This window comes from Lipotes vexillifer, unplaced genomic scaffold, assembly GCF_000442215.2.
Source record: "Lipotes vexillifer unplaced genomic scaffold, Lipotes_vexillifer_v1.1 scaffold1156, whole genome shotgun sequence".
NCBI classification, from domain to species: Eukaryota; Metazoa; Chordata; class Mammalia; order Artiodactyla; family Lipotidae; genus Lipotes; species Lipotes vexillifer.
The window spans coordinates 464185-482412 of NW_006773601.1; the positions used below are offsets into that span (position 1 = coordinate 464185).

General features: G+C 38.7%; 1 protein-coding gene across 1 annotated transcript in view; it reads right to left on the minus strand.

The window, feature by feature from the left end:
- The window catches only part of GLCCI1 (glucocorticoid induced 1), a 142571-nt gene extending 134152 nt beyond the window's left edge, over nt 1-8419 (minus strand). The window contains exon 1 of the mRNA XM_007448446.1: nt 8172-8419. Coding sequence (XP_007448508.1) covers nt 8172-8419 — 248 coding nt within the window. The remainder of the gene's footprint in view (nt 1-8171) is intronic.
- Nucleotides 8420-18228: the final 9809 nt, after the last annotated feature.

Sequence of the window (18228 nt, forward strand, 5' to 3'; positions counted from 1 at the left end):
TCAAACTAGTTCAGAGGACTTAATAGTGATCTCCAGGTTTATTTAGTGCCATAAATATGGAATGTGCATTTTCTTTTTTTAATTGTAGAAAGAATGCAAGGAAATCTTACAGATTTGAGAAAAACAGGGTAAGTAAAAAGAACTAGCATATGTTCAGCATCTACACTGTGCAGGGCACTCTGTGTACATCATCTCATGGAATCTTCCAGAAACCCTGCAGTGGAATCCTCATAGAAACTGAGAATAAGAGAGAGTAATAAACTCAAAGATCAGAGGCCTTTATCTGGTAATTGGTCCTAGGGTCTATGTACCTTCAAAGCTTGTACTCCTGACACCAAGTCTGTGTAATACTACAGTGGGTAAGGTTATGGATCTTCTCCCCTCATTAAATTCAAGATAGTTTCTAGAAAGATATATCTGGGACAGTGATATATTCCTATCTAGAAATAGGAAAATGGACTAAATTCCTCTGAGGTTGCCTTTAGCTCTGTAATTTTAGATTAAAATTCAGATCAATAGAGATTTAGTCCAAGGCTTTTATTGAGCACATTATTATAATTTTTTAATCATTAAAGATCTAAAACCTGTAACATGAGTAAGACTTTAGGAATTTTTAAAGTTTTTCCACCTACTTACATGTCCAACAATAAGGAATTGCTCCAATAATTAGAGTATAACCATACAATGGAATTCTATGTTAGAATTATGTAGAGGAAACTTTAATGATTATAAGAAAATGTTTTGATATACTATTATCAAAAGAATTTTAAAAAATCAGAAAAACCAAACCAAGCTATAAAGTATGTTTCCAATTGAATTTAAATATATCTTTACATATGCATGGATAAAAGCAACTGGGAGAATATATACCAGAATATTAACAGTGGTTCCTGTGGGCACTGGCATAACCAATGGCTTTTATTTTCATATCTGGGCTTCTCTACATTTTTCTAAATGTAGAAAAAAATAGGTCTTACACATATTACTAGAAAGAATGCTTTACACACCACACATGTGCCTGTGCACACACACCCGCAAACACAATTTTCTGCAAACGTTTTAAAACTTAGAAATAAAATAACAATATATTAACGCAATTATATATAGGATAGGGGAAATTTATTAAATAGCATCAAGCCCATTGGTGGCAGCAAACTGTCTGTGTACCCATTACTGAAAATAAAATTGGCCCTGCAATTAATTTCTTATTATGCTAAAATTATTATATAGGACTACCAGAGTTTAGCTCCCTGCCTAAAATCCTCTACTCAGAAGGCACACAGAAAACACACAGCTAAGCATATGGTACTATGTGTGTAAAATGGAGATAATAATCACACCTAGCTCACAGAGTTCTCAAAAGAGTTCAATAAACTAATACTTTTAAAGCTCCTAGCACAGTGCCTGGCACATAGTAAGCACTCAATAAATGCTGGCTATCTTGGTTATCGTGTTCTACTGAGAAGCTGAAGAACAGAAGAATTCTACAGAGGAAGATGGGTGTTGATCTAAGAAGTTCATATCTGTCAGCTGGCACACATACTTCATTTAAAAATAACCTCACAGGGCTTCCCTGGTGGTGCAGTGGTTGAGAGTCCACCTGCCGATGCAGGGGACACGGGTTCGTGCCCCGGTCCGGGAAGATCCCACATGCCGCGGAGCGGCTGGGTCCGTGGGCCATGGCCGCTGAGCCTGCGCGTCCGGAGCCTGTGCTCCGCAACGGGAGAGGCCACAACAGTGAGAGGCGCCCGCGTACCGCAAAAAATAATAAAAATAAAAAATAAGAATAAAAATAACCTTAAAATTAATGTAGGTTGTGTCCAAAGGAACCTCTGGCACATTGTAATTGAGTAGTACATTTCATTCACCACACTTATCAAAGTTTTAATGAGTAATGAAAACAGGAAATGAAGCCATGAGATAATTTCATTTTTCCTTAATCATTCCGCTTATGTTTATATTACCAAAAATGACTGAAATATAAAGAAAATATTAGCACTTTATAACTACACTGTTATTTGAATCTGCACTTACAATTTCTATTTGTGATTAAAAACAGCTTTGAATTTAGAAACATGCTTTATTATATAATACAAACAAAAAGTCATCTAAAATTCTTCTTTGAAAATATCATCGTCCATTTGGAAACTATCTTAGTTCAGGCTGCTGTAAGAAAAATACCATAGACTGGGTGGCTTAGAAAAACAAACATTTATTTCTCACAGTTCTGGAGGCAGGGAAGTCCAAGATCAAGGTGCCTGCAGATTTGGTGTCTTGGTGAAGCCCTGCTTCCTGGTTTGTAGAGAGCCGTCTTCTCACTGTTTCCTCACAATGTGAAAGGACCCAGAAATCTCCCTGGGGTCCCTTTTATAAGGGCACTAGGGCCATTCTTGAGAGCTTCACCCTCATGACCTAATCACCTCCCAAAGGTCCTACCCCCTAATACTATCACATTGGGGGTTAGGATTTCAACATGTGAATTTTGCCAAGACGCAAACATTCAGTCTGTAGCAGACACACACACACTTGCTTAAATGTGTTTTAATCATCTGTGTTAGATAAAATTGGAATGGTTAAATGTCCCACAGTTTTTAAGGGAAATCATTTTAGTAGGAGTCACATTTCTAGATGAAGACACATTAACCCAGTGATTTCAAAGAATATGGCTTGGGTCTGGTATCACATTTCAAGACCAAGAATTAGAACCTCAGTTACTTACTAAGTGAAAGATACTACTATTATAATTGATAAGAAAACAGCTCAGAAATATGAGTGGGATTTTAAACAATTAAATTTGTTTGTCTCCCACTCTGATTGAATCCAGAAGTATTTGTTTAGGGGAGCAAAAAATCCAGATGACTTGAAGGCAAATGTTTCTGTTTGTTGAAGAATAAGGATGTCTTTTGCCAAATGCAGCCATTTCCAAAACGCAATTAAGGATTATGACTCACATATCAGTCCTGCCCCTTCCTATCTCAGCCCTCATTCTCTGACCATCTTCTCCAAATTCCCTTGCAGGATTCCCTTCAGGACCATTGCCAGTTAATGCCTTCTGGAATCCACCTTCCTTATAGCTATTGAGGCTTTTTCCACCTTTTCAGAAAAAAGTTTGCCCTGGGTGATATACAGAAATCTTTGCTCAGCCTCAACCAGCCTGTTTTCTAGCTAACAGGTTTATCTGTGGCCCCAGGGGGCAGGATAGTGAGAGAGGGGACTCAAAAGACCATTACCTTTCAGTACACAGCTAGGTAGACTAATTCCACCGAAGATCACAGGTTTCGATATTTCCTTGAATATGCTTTTTTTTTAAACTTCATCAAAATTTCAGGTTTTAAATATTTTTAATATTTCTGTTTCTCTCTTGTGCTTGAAAGATAATCGTTTTAAAGCAAGAAAAGGAGCAGGCAAGGTAAAACTCAAAGAGGAAAGGCTGGGCACTGATACAAACTTGTAAGACAGTCCCTCACTGTCTCCCACTCAGAACGAATTCATGTTTGACTGGCTAGTGGCTCTACATTTATATTCCAGGTAGCAAATTACTTTTGTGCATAAATAGGGACTGCTTCTTTCTCTCTGCAAGGGGAAACTACATTGTTCTAGATTTGGATACTAGAAAGCAGCTGCCAATATGGGGCAGAACAATTTAAAAGAAGATGGAAATATGGATTTTGGTTTTAGAAGGAGTAGCAGAGAATAGATATCTTAGGCAACTGAAAGAACATAATTGGATCTGTAAGATTAAAAGAGCCTTGAACGAGACTGTGCTTTGTGTTGGACAGACTTCCTTAGACAAGAAAGAACCCACCTGAATGCTGAGGGACAAATCAGTTAAGTGGCCTAAGTTTCACTGTCTTTAACTATAAAATCTGGTGATTAAACTGGCCAAGCAGAAGATATGATAAACACAGATGGGAATAAATCTGCATTTTCCAAGCCTGACGAATTTTAAAAAACTAAGTGACTAACTGAAATCTTGAAGATGAAAGAACCCAGACATGCTTCTTGAAGTAAAAAGGGGTCTAACTTAAAATTCTGTTGTCTCTGAGGATACATTACAAAGAGATAAAGAGACTCAAGACCACATGGATGGCCTCTGCTTCCACTCTGAGACCATAAAGTTCGGTCTAGAAAATGAGTATTCTCTATAGAAACATAAACGTTAAAATATGAACATTTTGCTTTGATTTCAATCCAAAAAAATAAACAAGTTAAATGTCAAAGATATCTATTCTAATTTTAACTTCTCTGTATATAACCTAATATGTAGTAGGTGCTAAAAATCTGTTCATGGTATGTGACAATATTCTTTATGCAATGTGTAGGTTTAAATAAATGCCAAAGTTCGTTTGTAAGATACTTTTTCACATTTTAACATCTCTGAAATTGGATCAAATTTGAAATTAATGGTATATGATAGTTTAATTGGCAGCATCTTTTTTCTTAGTATCACTTTAAAATAATGATACAACTTAACAATAGATAGTGTCTTAGATTTGATGAAATACAATATTCAGTACAGTTTAAAAATCAAAACTCCCATCTAGGGACTTCATAGATGTTTTAGTATTTGAGAGTTATCTTAAGAGTAAGCTGGAAAATTTCTTAAAAAAAAAAAAAAAGGGTCCTGAGAAAATCTGTTCTTGGGAGCAGAGATGACATGCATGGTCAGGGGGAGGTAAGTGGGCAAAGAAAATGAGCCTAATGTCGACATCAGTGATTTAGGTCTAGCATCAAACTCCTGCCCCTTTCCCTAAGCTCCCAAAGCTGGGTCTAGTCAATGTCAGTCCCTTTGCATTGTGTTGTCAATCACTGGTACACTGGAATCCACGGAAAAGGTTCATATAGACTAATAGCGGAATAGTAGGTAGGTAGGTGTAATGTAGGTAGTAGGTGTAATGTATTTTCTAGGTATTTTTCCAAGGTTTGGCTGTAGAAGGTGTCTTTTACTTTTAAAAGATTCAAATCGCATGAGTCATATAGAGTAAATGTGTTTTTAAAAACTTTTAATTACAGCATTTTTTCACCCTTTTTAGATCAGCTCAAAACAGCATCAGTTCTTGCATAAGGGCTTCAGAGATCTTAGGTTAAAGGAACAAAGAAGTCAGTATTATTGACTATTAAAACCAACAACTTATTGTTTAAAACAAAGATGAATATATACATATATATAGTTATGTAGATAAGGCAGTAGGAGGGTGTGTCAAAATTGGTTACTTCTAAATAAAAACTATCGGTTTCTTTTTTCTCATTGTATTTTTAAACTTCACCATAGTAAACATGTGTTTGAATTTGCCGTAATTAAAAATAAGCAATAAGAATTTTCTTTTTTACAATTAAACCCTGGGTACGATGAAATACAGCTGGAATCTTCAAGGGTGCATCTTCAAGGTTGCGTTTGCTTAATAATTTGTTGCAAGAAAGTTACAGGCACCATCCAGTCCAGCCACAAAGTACACTTTCGAGTTAGTTACACATGAGACAGTGAGGGCTCTCAGGCTGATGCAGAAGGAATAATTCTGCCTTCTGTCTTAATAGAGATGGAGAAAAAAGAATTCTGCCTTCCATCTTGATAGAGACGGAGACTTCTGTGTGTTTCTGTGCGTTGATAGTTTATGTGTACACATGCAATTTGCTTTCTCTGGCCAGGACACAGCAAGGAGCAGTTCACTTAACAGCATACATTTCTTGATCTGGATTTTGTTCAAAGTGCTGGCTCTGATGAGACTTTTATTTGGATGTTGCCTCAATCCCTTAAAGCATAAAAACCCTTCAGTACAGGTCTTTCTCCTACTGTAATCACATTTGTGCCAAATTTAAAATATTGCTAAGCAGTACTTGAAAATAAATGATGCAATAAACATCATCTTTTGCTTAGCTGTTAGCACAATATTAGGATATTGTGCTTCCTTGACCATGTATTTGGTAGAAAATTATATTTCTGCTTTTTAAATTACTCAAAAAAGTCAGTATTATTCAGGTCCTTTGTTTCTTCAAATCATGTTATTAACATGTATTGACATATATAGTTCTTTCTTCTTTTATCTTAGGTGTATATAATTTTATCAGCTTTGCGGGAAAAAGAGATACCCTCAGGGTCTGAACTGGTATTTGAGGAGATAAGCTCACTTTTAGCTCATGCCTAATAACATTACATTATTGTTTAGAAAGATATAGCAGGCTATGTCTTATAAATTTTAATATACTCTTTCTGTCATCGAATAACAACTGAGTTATCCTACTGATAAACCATAGGACACATTACTGAACTGTGGATGATGTCTATTCACTCTATTTTTGCCAACTAAGAGTACAGAAAAATATTATGCAATGGCAGCATCCCAGTGACTTTAGGAACCTGTATACAGTTAGTGCCTCTTCACATATTGTTCATGGAGCATTTTTTCCAATGATTTCAGAAGGAGAACAAAAAGGGAATGGAAAGGATAATTAACTGAATATTTGTGAAATTGGGCAATGGAACATCCCTAAGCCTCAGTTTCCTCCTGGTAAAATAAAGAAGATAGCTCTTTCTCACAGGGTGGCTGTGACTGTTAAGTAGGATGATAGATGAAAACAGTTCGTAAAGCACTATGTTGGTTATTATTATTGCATAAATATGAGCATTGAGCACATTAGGAAAGACCTTGTTAAATGAGGTGCTTTAACACTCAGGGGAGTTAGAGAAGGGACAGGTTGAACACTATTGATGCTGGCACTGCAAAAGCCACTCCCCAAATTTCCTGGTTTGCGGTGACATTCAGCTCATTCAAGGTAAAGGGGCCATCCTGCCCCTCTCATAGCAACAGAATTCTCCTTTTGGCAAAGATGTCTGATATGGTGAGTGATGTCCACTTTAATATCAGGAAATGTGGGAGTATTAATGGAAAGGAGGTTAGCATTCTCTTGAGGAAGTTCAAGGAAGCTTTTCCAACGGGGAATTGAGATGGGCAGCAAATTATGATTTAAACAGCTAATGGGCATTAACTAAATAAACAACAAGGAAAGCTGGTCAGGTGAAATACAGATCAACTCTTCCTGTTTCTCCAAACACACCTAAGTCCTGTTAACACAGTAGCTCCACACCCCAAGTAAGACGGACTAGATGACGCCAGTGTCCTGGGGAAAGGAAGATGCCTGGTGGCTGAAGAGATGTGCTCTGTTTGCCGTAAGCAGAGATTCTACCACCATCATCTTATTTTGCAACAACGGAGACAAACAAAGGGGATTTTCCTGAACAGCCTGAGTGACAAAGAAATGAGGCAAATTATTGAGAAACTGATGGGCGTTCATCGAAGAGCAACAAATCTGATTTATCAGCCTGAAGGGACTGCCTTCAGAGGGAAGATGAAAGAGACAAGTCTCCCAGCATGACCACTGGCTCTAACTAACAGGGACTGGCTCATCAGGCACAAGGACTTGAAGGGTGTAAATAGCGGGGACGGGGAGAAATTATTTAGTGTGGTCCAAGGGGACGGCAGGAGTAGTGATGGAAATGAAAGTCAAAACAAAGATAATTTAGGCGGCTGAACAAGTCTCATGCCCTAATGGAGAGATCTATTATAGACTGTGCTGCCCTGTCCCTCAGGAGGGATGGAGGCCCTGTCACTTGTGCCATTTGCCATTGGAAAAGGCACTAAAACGTAGATCAGCGTATTGGAGAGGGAAAAAACCACCACATGCCCTCAGAGAATCAGTGGGATGACTTAATAGGTCTTTTCCATCTCAAATTACTGCAATGTGGCTTGTGTGCATGGGGACCTGAGTTGCTAGAATAATTTTCCATCATCTGGGCTTCTTTTCTGTTACTACAGGGCCCCAGTGAAGAAATGATAATAGGTCATGGAGAGCAGTTTCTGCATTATAAATAGAAGCCTAAGTGTGCTGATGCTTTAGTGTGACGGCAGAACTGAGTAGGTTAAGTTTCACATTGTGATGTCAGTGTAAATAAATACATACACATACTGATTGAGGCAAACAAAACAACATCCATGTACTGACTGAGACCCAAGACAAAGGAAGGGAGCTTTGCGACATTTGGATGGTTAGCTGCCTACATGAAAGTTCAAGTAGTTTATTATCTAATCTAGGAAAATAAACGTCCAAATACTTAAACGCTATCTTAAAAAAAAAAAAGATTATTTGCTCTTCAAAAACTATTAAGAAACAGTTACTGTGTAGGAAGTTTAGAACTCACGTTTTGAACATATTTCTGTCTGTCTACAGCTGCAGTTGTATTAGCAACTGACACATTCTGAAACTCGCGCTGGCCCAGAAGGGCACACGCGATCATGAGGCAGTGCCAACCTGGGTAACAACTGCAAGTGCAAGGGATGGCCACAACTTGGTCAGATGGAAACTGGGGCAGGCAGAGAAGGGCCGGTGTGACCGTGATTGCTAGAAGGAGCACAGCTGTGACCATCACAACCCCTCCCAGCCAGAAGATAACACAGATGCAGGGGGACAAAAATGGTCACAGGGTGACAGGAGGGAGAGGCAGTGAGAAAGAAAGCAAAAAAAATCTAGGAGGGGGGAAACCCACAGATGTAAGTTCCTCGCAGGTGGAGAATATCACGGTTCCTGATAAAAATATTGTATGTGGTTGGGCGTAAGTTAAACTTGGCGTTCTGGAACACTGAAGTTTGCTACAAACAAATTCAGGGTTTGACTTACACCCGACAGATATAGGTCAACCCTCATCCTGCTGCTCTCAGCAGCTGTAGCCAATGGGAGACACAGCTGCCCAGCATACCGGTTTAAGCTGCTGCTAATAGATGGAAATCAACCTAGCCCCATTTCCTGCCTCTCTGCTGTCCTAACTTGTCTATTCATGGCCAATTTAGGCACAGGCTGAGCTGTTGGCTTGCTGTAACTGCTGGGAGACTGATGGGGTAGAATCTGATGCTGGCATATTCCCTTCTTATCTAGGTGAAAGATCTGTTTTTAAGCCCTTAGTAGGAGGACTGTGTAAAAATGCAGTACTCCCTCATTAGCCTAAAGGCTATCCTAAATTCATAGATTTTCCTGATCTTTCACTCCAAGGAAGCTTTAGAGATGTTTAGACAGAGGGAAATCCACGATGGAAGGCTCTTTCAGAAAGGCTACAGCAGAGGTTAAATGACTTGCCCGAGGTTACTCAGAAGGGTGACTATAAAGGCCGAAAGAGAACCAAGAGTGGTCTGAGAAGAATGGGGGAAATTATCAAATTAAATCTGGAGAAAGAACATCGTCACTGATCCTCACGGTTAAAGATCTGTTAGAAATCCCAGTTCACTAACACACGTTCCTTTATCCCGGAGGTTCTTTTCTCTGAACTTAAAAGTGAGTTCAGATATTTTCCTATGCTCAAGTTTTTAAAACAGTCCAACCTTTTCTCCTCAACAAAAGTGAAAGTAGATCAAGCTACATCTCGTCATGTAGCTTCAACTGTTTACTCACTAAGGCCTATAGCCAAGAGCCTATGGAGTTGAATTAGAGGTTGAATTTTAGAAGAACAAGCTTTATGCTAAATGTTCTGTTGTTACTACATATCTTTCTGCAGTGTTTTATGCCTTGTTTCTTTTTTTCCCCTGGATTACAGACCAATTGGGCCAAACTAGAACTTTAGAAGCAGAGAATTCCATAACTCAGAATCTCTGATTCACATCGTTTGCTATTTTCTCTTCATTACCTTAAGGGAGCAATGAAACCCTGCAACTACTTTGCCTGCTGCTTAAGTCTCCAGAGGATATTCCCGACTGAAAGTGGTCCACGTTCTGAAATAAGAGGTTCCTTCGTGTCCTTTGTGTTTAAATAAACAAAATTAGGCTAAAGAATATTTGGAAAACATTTAAAAGAAAATAAAAGTCACCCATAAAATTGCCAGCCAGTAACAACCACAAGAACATTTTTGTGCTTTCTCATTTCTACACACACGTATACTTTCCAAAATTTGTCATAAATGTTTCCAAGGTTTTTTTCGTATTTTGCTAAATTGCTCTCCAGAAAGATTAAATCAATTTATAATCCATTTTCAATGAATAATTTTTTAATGCAAACAAACTTTAAAATTGCAAGTTGGACAATGATACCTCACTGCCGTGTTTGTTTTCTTGCATCTGCCTCACTCCTAAGGCTGACCATTTCCCCCCATGATTGTGGCCAATATTAGTGGACCTTGTATTTGATTCCTCAACAATAGTGTGGTTTCTGGAATTGACCCTAGTGCCAGGAATGGGTCTAGATTAACACAAACCAAACATGGTAATCCAATCTCTCTTGCTAGTGAATGGTTCAAAATCAGAACATGGCATCCTCTGACAGCAGAATTGACCCAGCTTGGTCCTAAAGTGACTCAGGGAAGCTAAAGAGAAGAACTTGTATTTGTTTTTTTGATAAATTTATTTATTTTTATTTATTTTATTTTTGGCTGCGTTGGGTCTTCGTTGCTGCGCACGGGCTTTCTCTAGCTGTGGTGAGCGGGGGCTACTCTTCGTTGTGGTGCACGGGCTTCTCATTGCGGTGGCTTCTCTTGTTGTGGAGCACAGAGCTCTAGGCGCATGGGCTTCAGTAGTTGTGGCTCTCAGGCTCCAGAGCACAGGCTCAGTAGTTGTGGTGCACAGGCTTAGTTGCTCCGCGGCATGTGGGATCTTCCCAGACCAGGGCTCGAACCCGTGTCCCCTGCAATGGCAGGCAGATTCTTAACCACTGCACCACTAGGGAAGCCCAGGATTTGTATCGTATTGCTAGCAGAGACTGCATTTCTCCTCTGATGAATGTGAACAAGACAGCATGCTGTCCCCGGTGATCGTTGGGTACCATCTCACGATCCTGAGGGAAGCCATCCTGTCCTTCTGCTTATGTGATACAATGGGTTTCCTTATTGTTTAGGCCAGTTTTATTTGTAGTTTCAATTTTTACAGTGAAAAGTTGTCATAACTCTTTGTGTTCTATGGGGATTTTTTGTTTGTTTTGTTTTTGTCAATTCCTGTTGGGAGTTATTAGTATTTGTATTGTTGATGTGGCAAGAACTCTACTGAGATATAGTCTTCTTGTCTTTATATTATGAATATATCCCTAAGTTTATCACTTATCATTTACTCTTTACTCTTATTTAATATGGAGATTATAATTTAAGTCTACTAAATCCATCAGTGTTTTTCTTCATGATATATTCCATTGCTTTTACTTTTATTCATTCATTCATTAAAGTGTGTGTGTCTGTGTGTGTGTGTGTGTGTGTGTGTGTGTACTACAAGGTGCCAGGCACTATGAGAGGCAATAAGACTATTGTGAGACAAGAGAGATACAGTCCCTGTCCTCGTGGAGTTCATATCCTGGTGGGGGATTGAGAATATGTTAGACATTAACTGAAAAGCCACACAAGTGTGTGTAAGCTACTAAAGCATAGAGGCTACAGAGGGAAGGACACAGTATAGGAGAGCTTTCATAGGAGGGTTAGGTCTAGTTAGGGAAGTCAGGGGAAGCTTTCCTGGGGAAGTGGTGACTGAGCTAAGAATGATAAAGAGGAATTAGGTAGTTGGCTAAGAGCATTACAGGCAGTGGAAATAGCAGGTGCAAAGGTCCTGCCCAGGGGCAAGCACAGGAAACAGGAAGGACTGAAAGAATGTAGAACATAGTCCACATCCTCAGAGGGGCCTGGTATAAGTGAAGGTGGAAGGTTGAAGGGTGGGAAGTGGGGGATGCTGACCACGCAGGACCAATAAGTCCATGTTAAGGAGTTGTGTCCCCTTCCTAAGATCTATGGGAAATCACTGAAGGTGTCGTCTTTGACAACCACATTAGTTTTACCTCCAAACATCCAATCTAATAACAAGTCCTAATAATTTTGCTTTCTAAACATCTCTTCAATCTATCCACTTCAATCCATCCACTTCTGTTCGTCATTACCAACACTTCCTCAGCCCATTCTATCATCATTTCTGTCTGGACTAGTGGAATAGCGTCCTCAATGATCTATTTGCACCTACTCTTGCCCCACTCCAATCCATTCCTGCACGGTTATGGGAAGACAGACCTGACCTTGATACCATTTGATGACACAGAAAACACTGAAAGAGGACCAGTTTGTTTTTCATTAGTTTTGTGGTGGAGTGGGCAGTTCATGAGTTTAATCTTGGACCTGCTGAGTTTTAAATATCCCTGGGATGTCCTAGAGAAGAAGCCTGGTAGGAGGTGTCTGTTAGGTAGATACCTTCTGCCTCCCCATCTAGAGCCACTCTCCACCCATCTCTACGCTGATCCCTGTCCAGAGACATTGACCTGTGTGGGATGTCAAGATTCCATGTATCCCCAGCACCTGCTCCCGTGTGCGCTGCCTTCTAGTTGCGTTCAGCCCATAGGAGGTACATGAAGGAAGAAGCATGAAGGCTGAGTATTTACTCTCTACCATATACATCCTGCATCATCTCTTCCTCTTCCCCACCTCCTCCTCTTTCCACCCTGCCTCCTTCAAATCCTCCTCCTCTGCCTCCTGCTCTTCTTCCTCCCACCTCTCCCTCTTTTTTTCTCTCTCTAATCCAGTAATCATTTCCACCTCCTCCTTTTCCTTTTTAATTAATTAATTAATTTTTGGCTGCATTGGATCTTTGCTGCACCCGGGCTTTCTCTAGTCGCGGCAAGTGGGGGCTACTCTTCGTTGCAGTGAGCGGGCTTCTCATTTCGGTGGCTTCTCTTGTTGCGGAGCACGGGCTCTAGGTGCGCGGGCTTCAGTAGTTGCAGCACATGGGCTTCAGTAGTTGTGGTTTGCGGGCTCTAGAGCACAGGCTCAGTAGTTGCGGCGCACGGGCTCAGTTGCTCTGTGGCACGTGGGGTCTTTCAGGACCAGGGCTTGAACCCCTGCACTGGCAGGTAGATTCTTAAGCACTGAGCCACCAGGGAAGTCCCTAACCTCCTCCTTTAAGCTTAGGCAGTAAAAGCTCCCTGAGATGCTGGACTACTGTCCTCTGTTGTTTTCCCCAAACCCTTTGCAAATGATCTCTTGACTACAGTCTCCTTAATTATGGTACATTTGAGTGTGCCACCTGTCTCTTTCAGGGATTCTGACTTATACTGATAGGTAAGAAATGCCTGGGGGAGAGTTAAATTTGAGTCACCTGAGTAGAGGTGGTAATTGGAGCCATGGGTATAAATGTGAATATCTTGGGAGACAGTGTAGAGAAGGAATGGGCCCTGAGGAACTCAAACATATAATGGCTTTCAGAGGAGGATAATCTTGCAAAGGAATTGGAGAAGTAGCAACCAAAGTGAGGTGAAAAATCAGGGCAGTGTGTGTCATAGAAGTCAAAGGAAGCAAAGGGAAGAAAAAGAGTGTTGGTAGTCAAGATTATCAGTCGGTCCTGCAAAGTCATTGGATTTAGTGACTTATACCATCATGAATCTGTTACATATTTTCTGTGCTCCCTCTGAATAATGATCTAAATTTTTTTACATTAACTTATCTATAATTTATTTTAGGTAAATACAGTAAAAATTTTTTAGAACGTATTTTAAGGTAAAAAATTAACTACCCTTAGCCATTATTCCAACATTATTTATTTTATATTTTCTGTATTACCATTACTTCCTCCAACATTCACTGTTTCTAAAAATATAAAGAAACGTTTGAGCACTTTCTACTAGATGTTTAAGAGCTTCCTCTTTGACTGTATCATAGTGGTTCAATGTTTGTCGCTTTATCATTCATTTTAAAATGTATCCATTAGAAGTCTAACCTCTTAATTTTAATTTTCAGAATTCTATTATCAATAGCCCCATTTATTCTTCCAGATAAACTTTATTTTTTTTAACATCTTTATTGGAGTATAATTGCTTTACAATTGTGTGTTAGTTTCTGCTTTATAACAAAGTGAATCAGTTATACATATACATATGTCCCCATATCTCTTCCCTCTTGCATCTCCAGATAAACTTTAGAGCCATTTTATCAATTAAAAAAAACTTCATTGTGATTTTGTTTGGGATTATTTTAATCCTGTAAATTAAATTGGGAAGAAGTTAAATCTTTTTATTATATTGCCTTTTAGCCAGAAACTTGATACATAGATAAATCCATTTATCTTCAAAGCTCATTTTTAACTCTAAGAAAAGTGTAACCATTTTCTTCAAATAATATGTTAATATATTTTGTGAAGGTCATTTCCAAATATTTTGTATTTACATTCTTCTTTCTGATGTTTCTTAGATATTCTTTGCTACTCTTTCTCTGACTTTTTTTGGTATAGGAGTAATATATGTTTCTGGTAGAAACAATGAGAAGAAATCAAGAAAGAAAGCCCTAAATATAATTCTAATAGTCAACACCCAGATTCCAATAGTTAACTTTTTGATGTACTCACTAAACACTTTTTATATTCTTATGTATGTGTATTTTTATATTTCTTATGTAAATGAGATATCATTTTGTTCTGTAACTTCTTTCATCTGCTATACAAGGAACATCTCATGTCAATGTATTCACTTCATTGCTGGATGCTATTCTTTTATACAGATGTACCTTAATTTATTTAACCAGACCTTTATTGGGGACCTTTGTTGTTGTTTCTAACTTTCCAGCATGAAATCATTCTGTGATAAAGTTCTTTTTACCTCCTCAATTCCAAAGAGCCTTGACATTTTATTAAGTATCAGATATATACAAAAGAATATTTATAAAATAAATGTTTAAGGATTAAAAAAAAGTAACAATGACATGATCACTTGTGCATCTACTGTCCCGTTTAAGACATAGAACATTTAATCCCCTATGTGTCCCTCTCCAATCCCATCCTTCCTAATCATTCTCTCTATATATGTGTGTATGTATATATACATATATATGTATGTATATATGATTTTTGCATGCTTTTGAACTTCATATAATTGGAATTTACCATATCGGTCTTTCTGGGACGTACTTTTTCCACTTAATAACATGTTCCTGAGATGCATCCGTGTTGTTGCAAATAACTACAGTTTATTCATGTTTATTTCTGTATAGTATTCAGTTATATGAATATACCAGAATTTTACTCCATTCTACTGTTGGTGAATATTTTGGTTATTTCTAGTTTTTGCTCTTACAGATATGCTACTATGAACATCTTGTACCTATCTCCCACTACATGTGTACAAGAGTTTCTCTAGGCCAAACATCAGAGAGTAGAATTGCTGAGTCAAAAGGCATGCATACCTTCAACCTAATAGATAATGCAAATTATCTTCCAAAATGGTTGAAATAAATTTACTCTCCCACAAACACGGTATAAGAATTCAGTGGTTCCACCATCTCCAGTTCTTGGTATTCCACATTTAAAAATTTTTGTCAAGGGCTTCCCTGGTGGCACAGTGGTTGAGAGTCCGCCTGCCGATGCAGGGGACACGGGTTCGTGCCCCGTTCCGGGAAGATCCCACATGCCGCGGAGCGGCTGGGCCCGTGAGTCATGGCCGCTGAGCCTGTGCGTCCGGAGCCTGTGCTCCGCGGCGGGAGAGGCCACAGCAGTGAGAGGCCCGCGGACCGCAAAAAAAAAAAAAAAAAAAAATTTTTGTCAAGCTGATGAAATTGAAATAATATGGCACTGTGGTTTTAATTTGCATTTCCCTGATTACAAATGAAGTTGAACATATTTTCATATGTTATTTTACCATTTGTGTTCTCTCTTCAGTGATAAGCCCATTCAGCTCTTTTTCCCATTTAAAATAAATTAGGTTGTAGTTTTCTGAATGGCTTATAGTTTTTATATGGTCTGGATACTAACCCTTTGTCATATGGGTATAGCAAATACCCTCTCCCAGTGTCTGGCTCATCTTTTCATTTCTGTTATGGTATATCTTGATAAACTGAAGTTCTTAATTTTAATGTAGTTGACTTTAATAATAATTTCCTTTACTCTCTGTGCTTTTCTGCCTAGTTTCAGAGATTCTTCTCATCCTCTAATTGAAAAGCGTATTTTCTTTTATTACTTTCAAAAAGTTTAAAAACTCTACCTAATTTTGAGTCTTTTAGACACCTAGAATTGATTTTTGGCATGTGGTGTGAGGTAGGGGTTCAGATACATTTTTTTTCTATATGAATAACCAGTTGTCTCAGCATCAGTTATTTAAAGCTCATACTTTCTCAAGTGATTTTCAGTGTCTGCTCTGATACACTTGAGAATCAACTTGCCAAGTTCCACTATCCATTCCTCAGTGCCCACCAGTCAAAATAAATACCTTGTTGGGATTTTAAATGTAATAAATCTATGGATCAACTTGAAAAGCAATGACAACTTTATAATATTGAATCTTCCTATCCATAAACATAGTATCTCTTTCCATTTATTTAAATTTCCTTTGATTTCTCTCAGTCATTTTATGATTTTCTGTATACAGGTCTTACTCATATTTTGTTAAATCTCTTCCTAGGTAATTAATATTTTTGATACTACTGTAAATGGCATCTGTCTTTTTATTACATGTTCTAATTTTTTGTTGCGGGTATATAGAAATGCATTTTTAAAATATTGACCATATAAGTGTCACTTTTACTAAAAAAAATCTTGATTCTATTTTTATGTATAGATACTTCTGTATTTTCTGTGTAAAAATCTTATCTCCTGCATATGGCTCCCTAGTTTCTGCTCTCTAATCATTATAAATTGTATAGAAATTTTATACTATCTGATATTTCCAACACGTGACTGACTTTTTGTGGGTGGTGTGAGTTGCTTGTTATTTTGTTGGGTCTCACTCATGAGACTTTTTAAATTGTGAATTCATATTTCTATGGGAATTATTTGAAGCCTAGATAGAAGGGAGTTCATTTAAAAAGGATTTGCATGTGTTTCTGCCAGATGCTCATGGGTACTACTGAAGGAGAGCCACTTTAAACTAAATTCTCATCTTGAAGGTTTTCCAGACCACCCAGGTAGTACAACTCTGGCAATAAAACTCACACATGAGGGCTAGCTTGTACTTAGAAACTTTCAGGAAAGATTTTTCTTCTCCTTTACCAGTGCCAAATTTTAACATAAGCAAATGTCCTTGTTGTCTGCAATGGGGGCAAATTTACTCCTAGTATACCCTTTCGAGCTTTATGTAGGATTGTCTTTTATACTGCCCTCTTTGGGCTGGACCTAGGCTTTGTCAACTATCATCCATATTTCACAAGGCTGTGAACACTGGATCTCAAGATCCCCTGATTTGTCAAAAGTTCTCAGTGCAGGGCTTCCCTGGTGGCGCAGTGGTTGAGAGTCTGCCTGCCGATGCAGGGGACACGGGTTCGTGCCCCGGTCCGGGAAGATCCCACATGCCGCGGAGCGGCTAGGCCCGTGAGCCATGGCCGCTGAGCCTGCGCGTCCAGAGCCTGTGCTCCGCAACTGGAGAGGCCCGCGTACTGCAAAAAAAAAAAAAAAAAAAGTCCTCAGTGCAAAGGCCATTATCAGTGCCTGGGTCATTCTCACTTGGGCCTTGTTTTGAATTCATTTTGGCCTCACTTTATTAGCAGGTCACTGATGCATTTAAAAAATATATATATTTCTATATTTTATTCATTGTTTTTTAGTTATTCTCAATGGGAAGTTTGTTAAGGGCATGTAGTTTGCTAAGCATCCCCCACCTCACTTCAGCTACACCTTCTTATATCCTAGATCTTCTCATTTCCAATGTCTATTTCACCTCCTAAATCTCAATTTCAAATATCTTCTCTATGGCCATCATCTCCTATCTTTGGGTGCCTCTAATTTACCAGTCCCACCTTAACAATTCTCCAACCCTATTAGGACTCCCAATTCAATCACCCCCAAATATTCACTGTCCATTTACTCAGGTTCTTCCTCATCCATATTAGAGTCTGTGCTGGGTCCCTGTGTTGCAAAATACAATAAAAATAGTGCCTTCTGTAGTTGTGCCATGCTATGGTACTGACTTTGTGTTTCATCATCATAATCACTCCCTTATACACACGTCTTTTTTTTTCTTTCTTTCTCCTTCTCTCATCTGATATGGCACAGTTATTGATTAAACCCACATTTGTCTGCCTACTCTGTACCTAGTTCTGGAGGAAAACAGGCAACTAGGCTAACTGGTTTCCTTCTAAATTTATGTGGCTTCAGGATGTAGAGAAATCCTTCTGTATTTCTCTAGTCAGTCCTCTCTACCACCTTTCAAAGCAGCTTCTCTCTGCAAATCCCCAGCCTTCCCTGACCCCGGCCCCCTATCTCAGTTGATGTCTTCCCTTATTCCATTGAGACAATGGACTCTAACACTGAAGAGCGT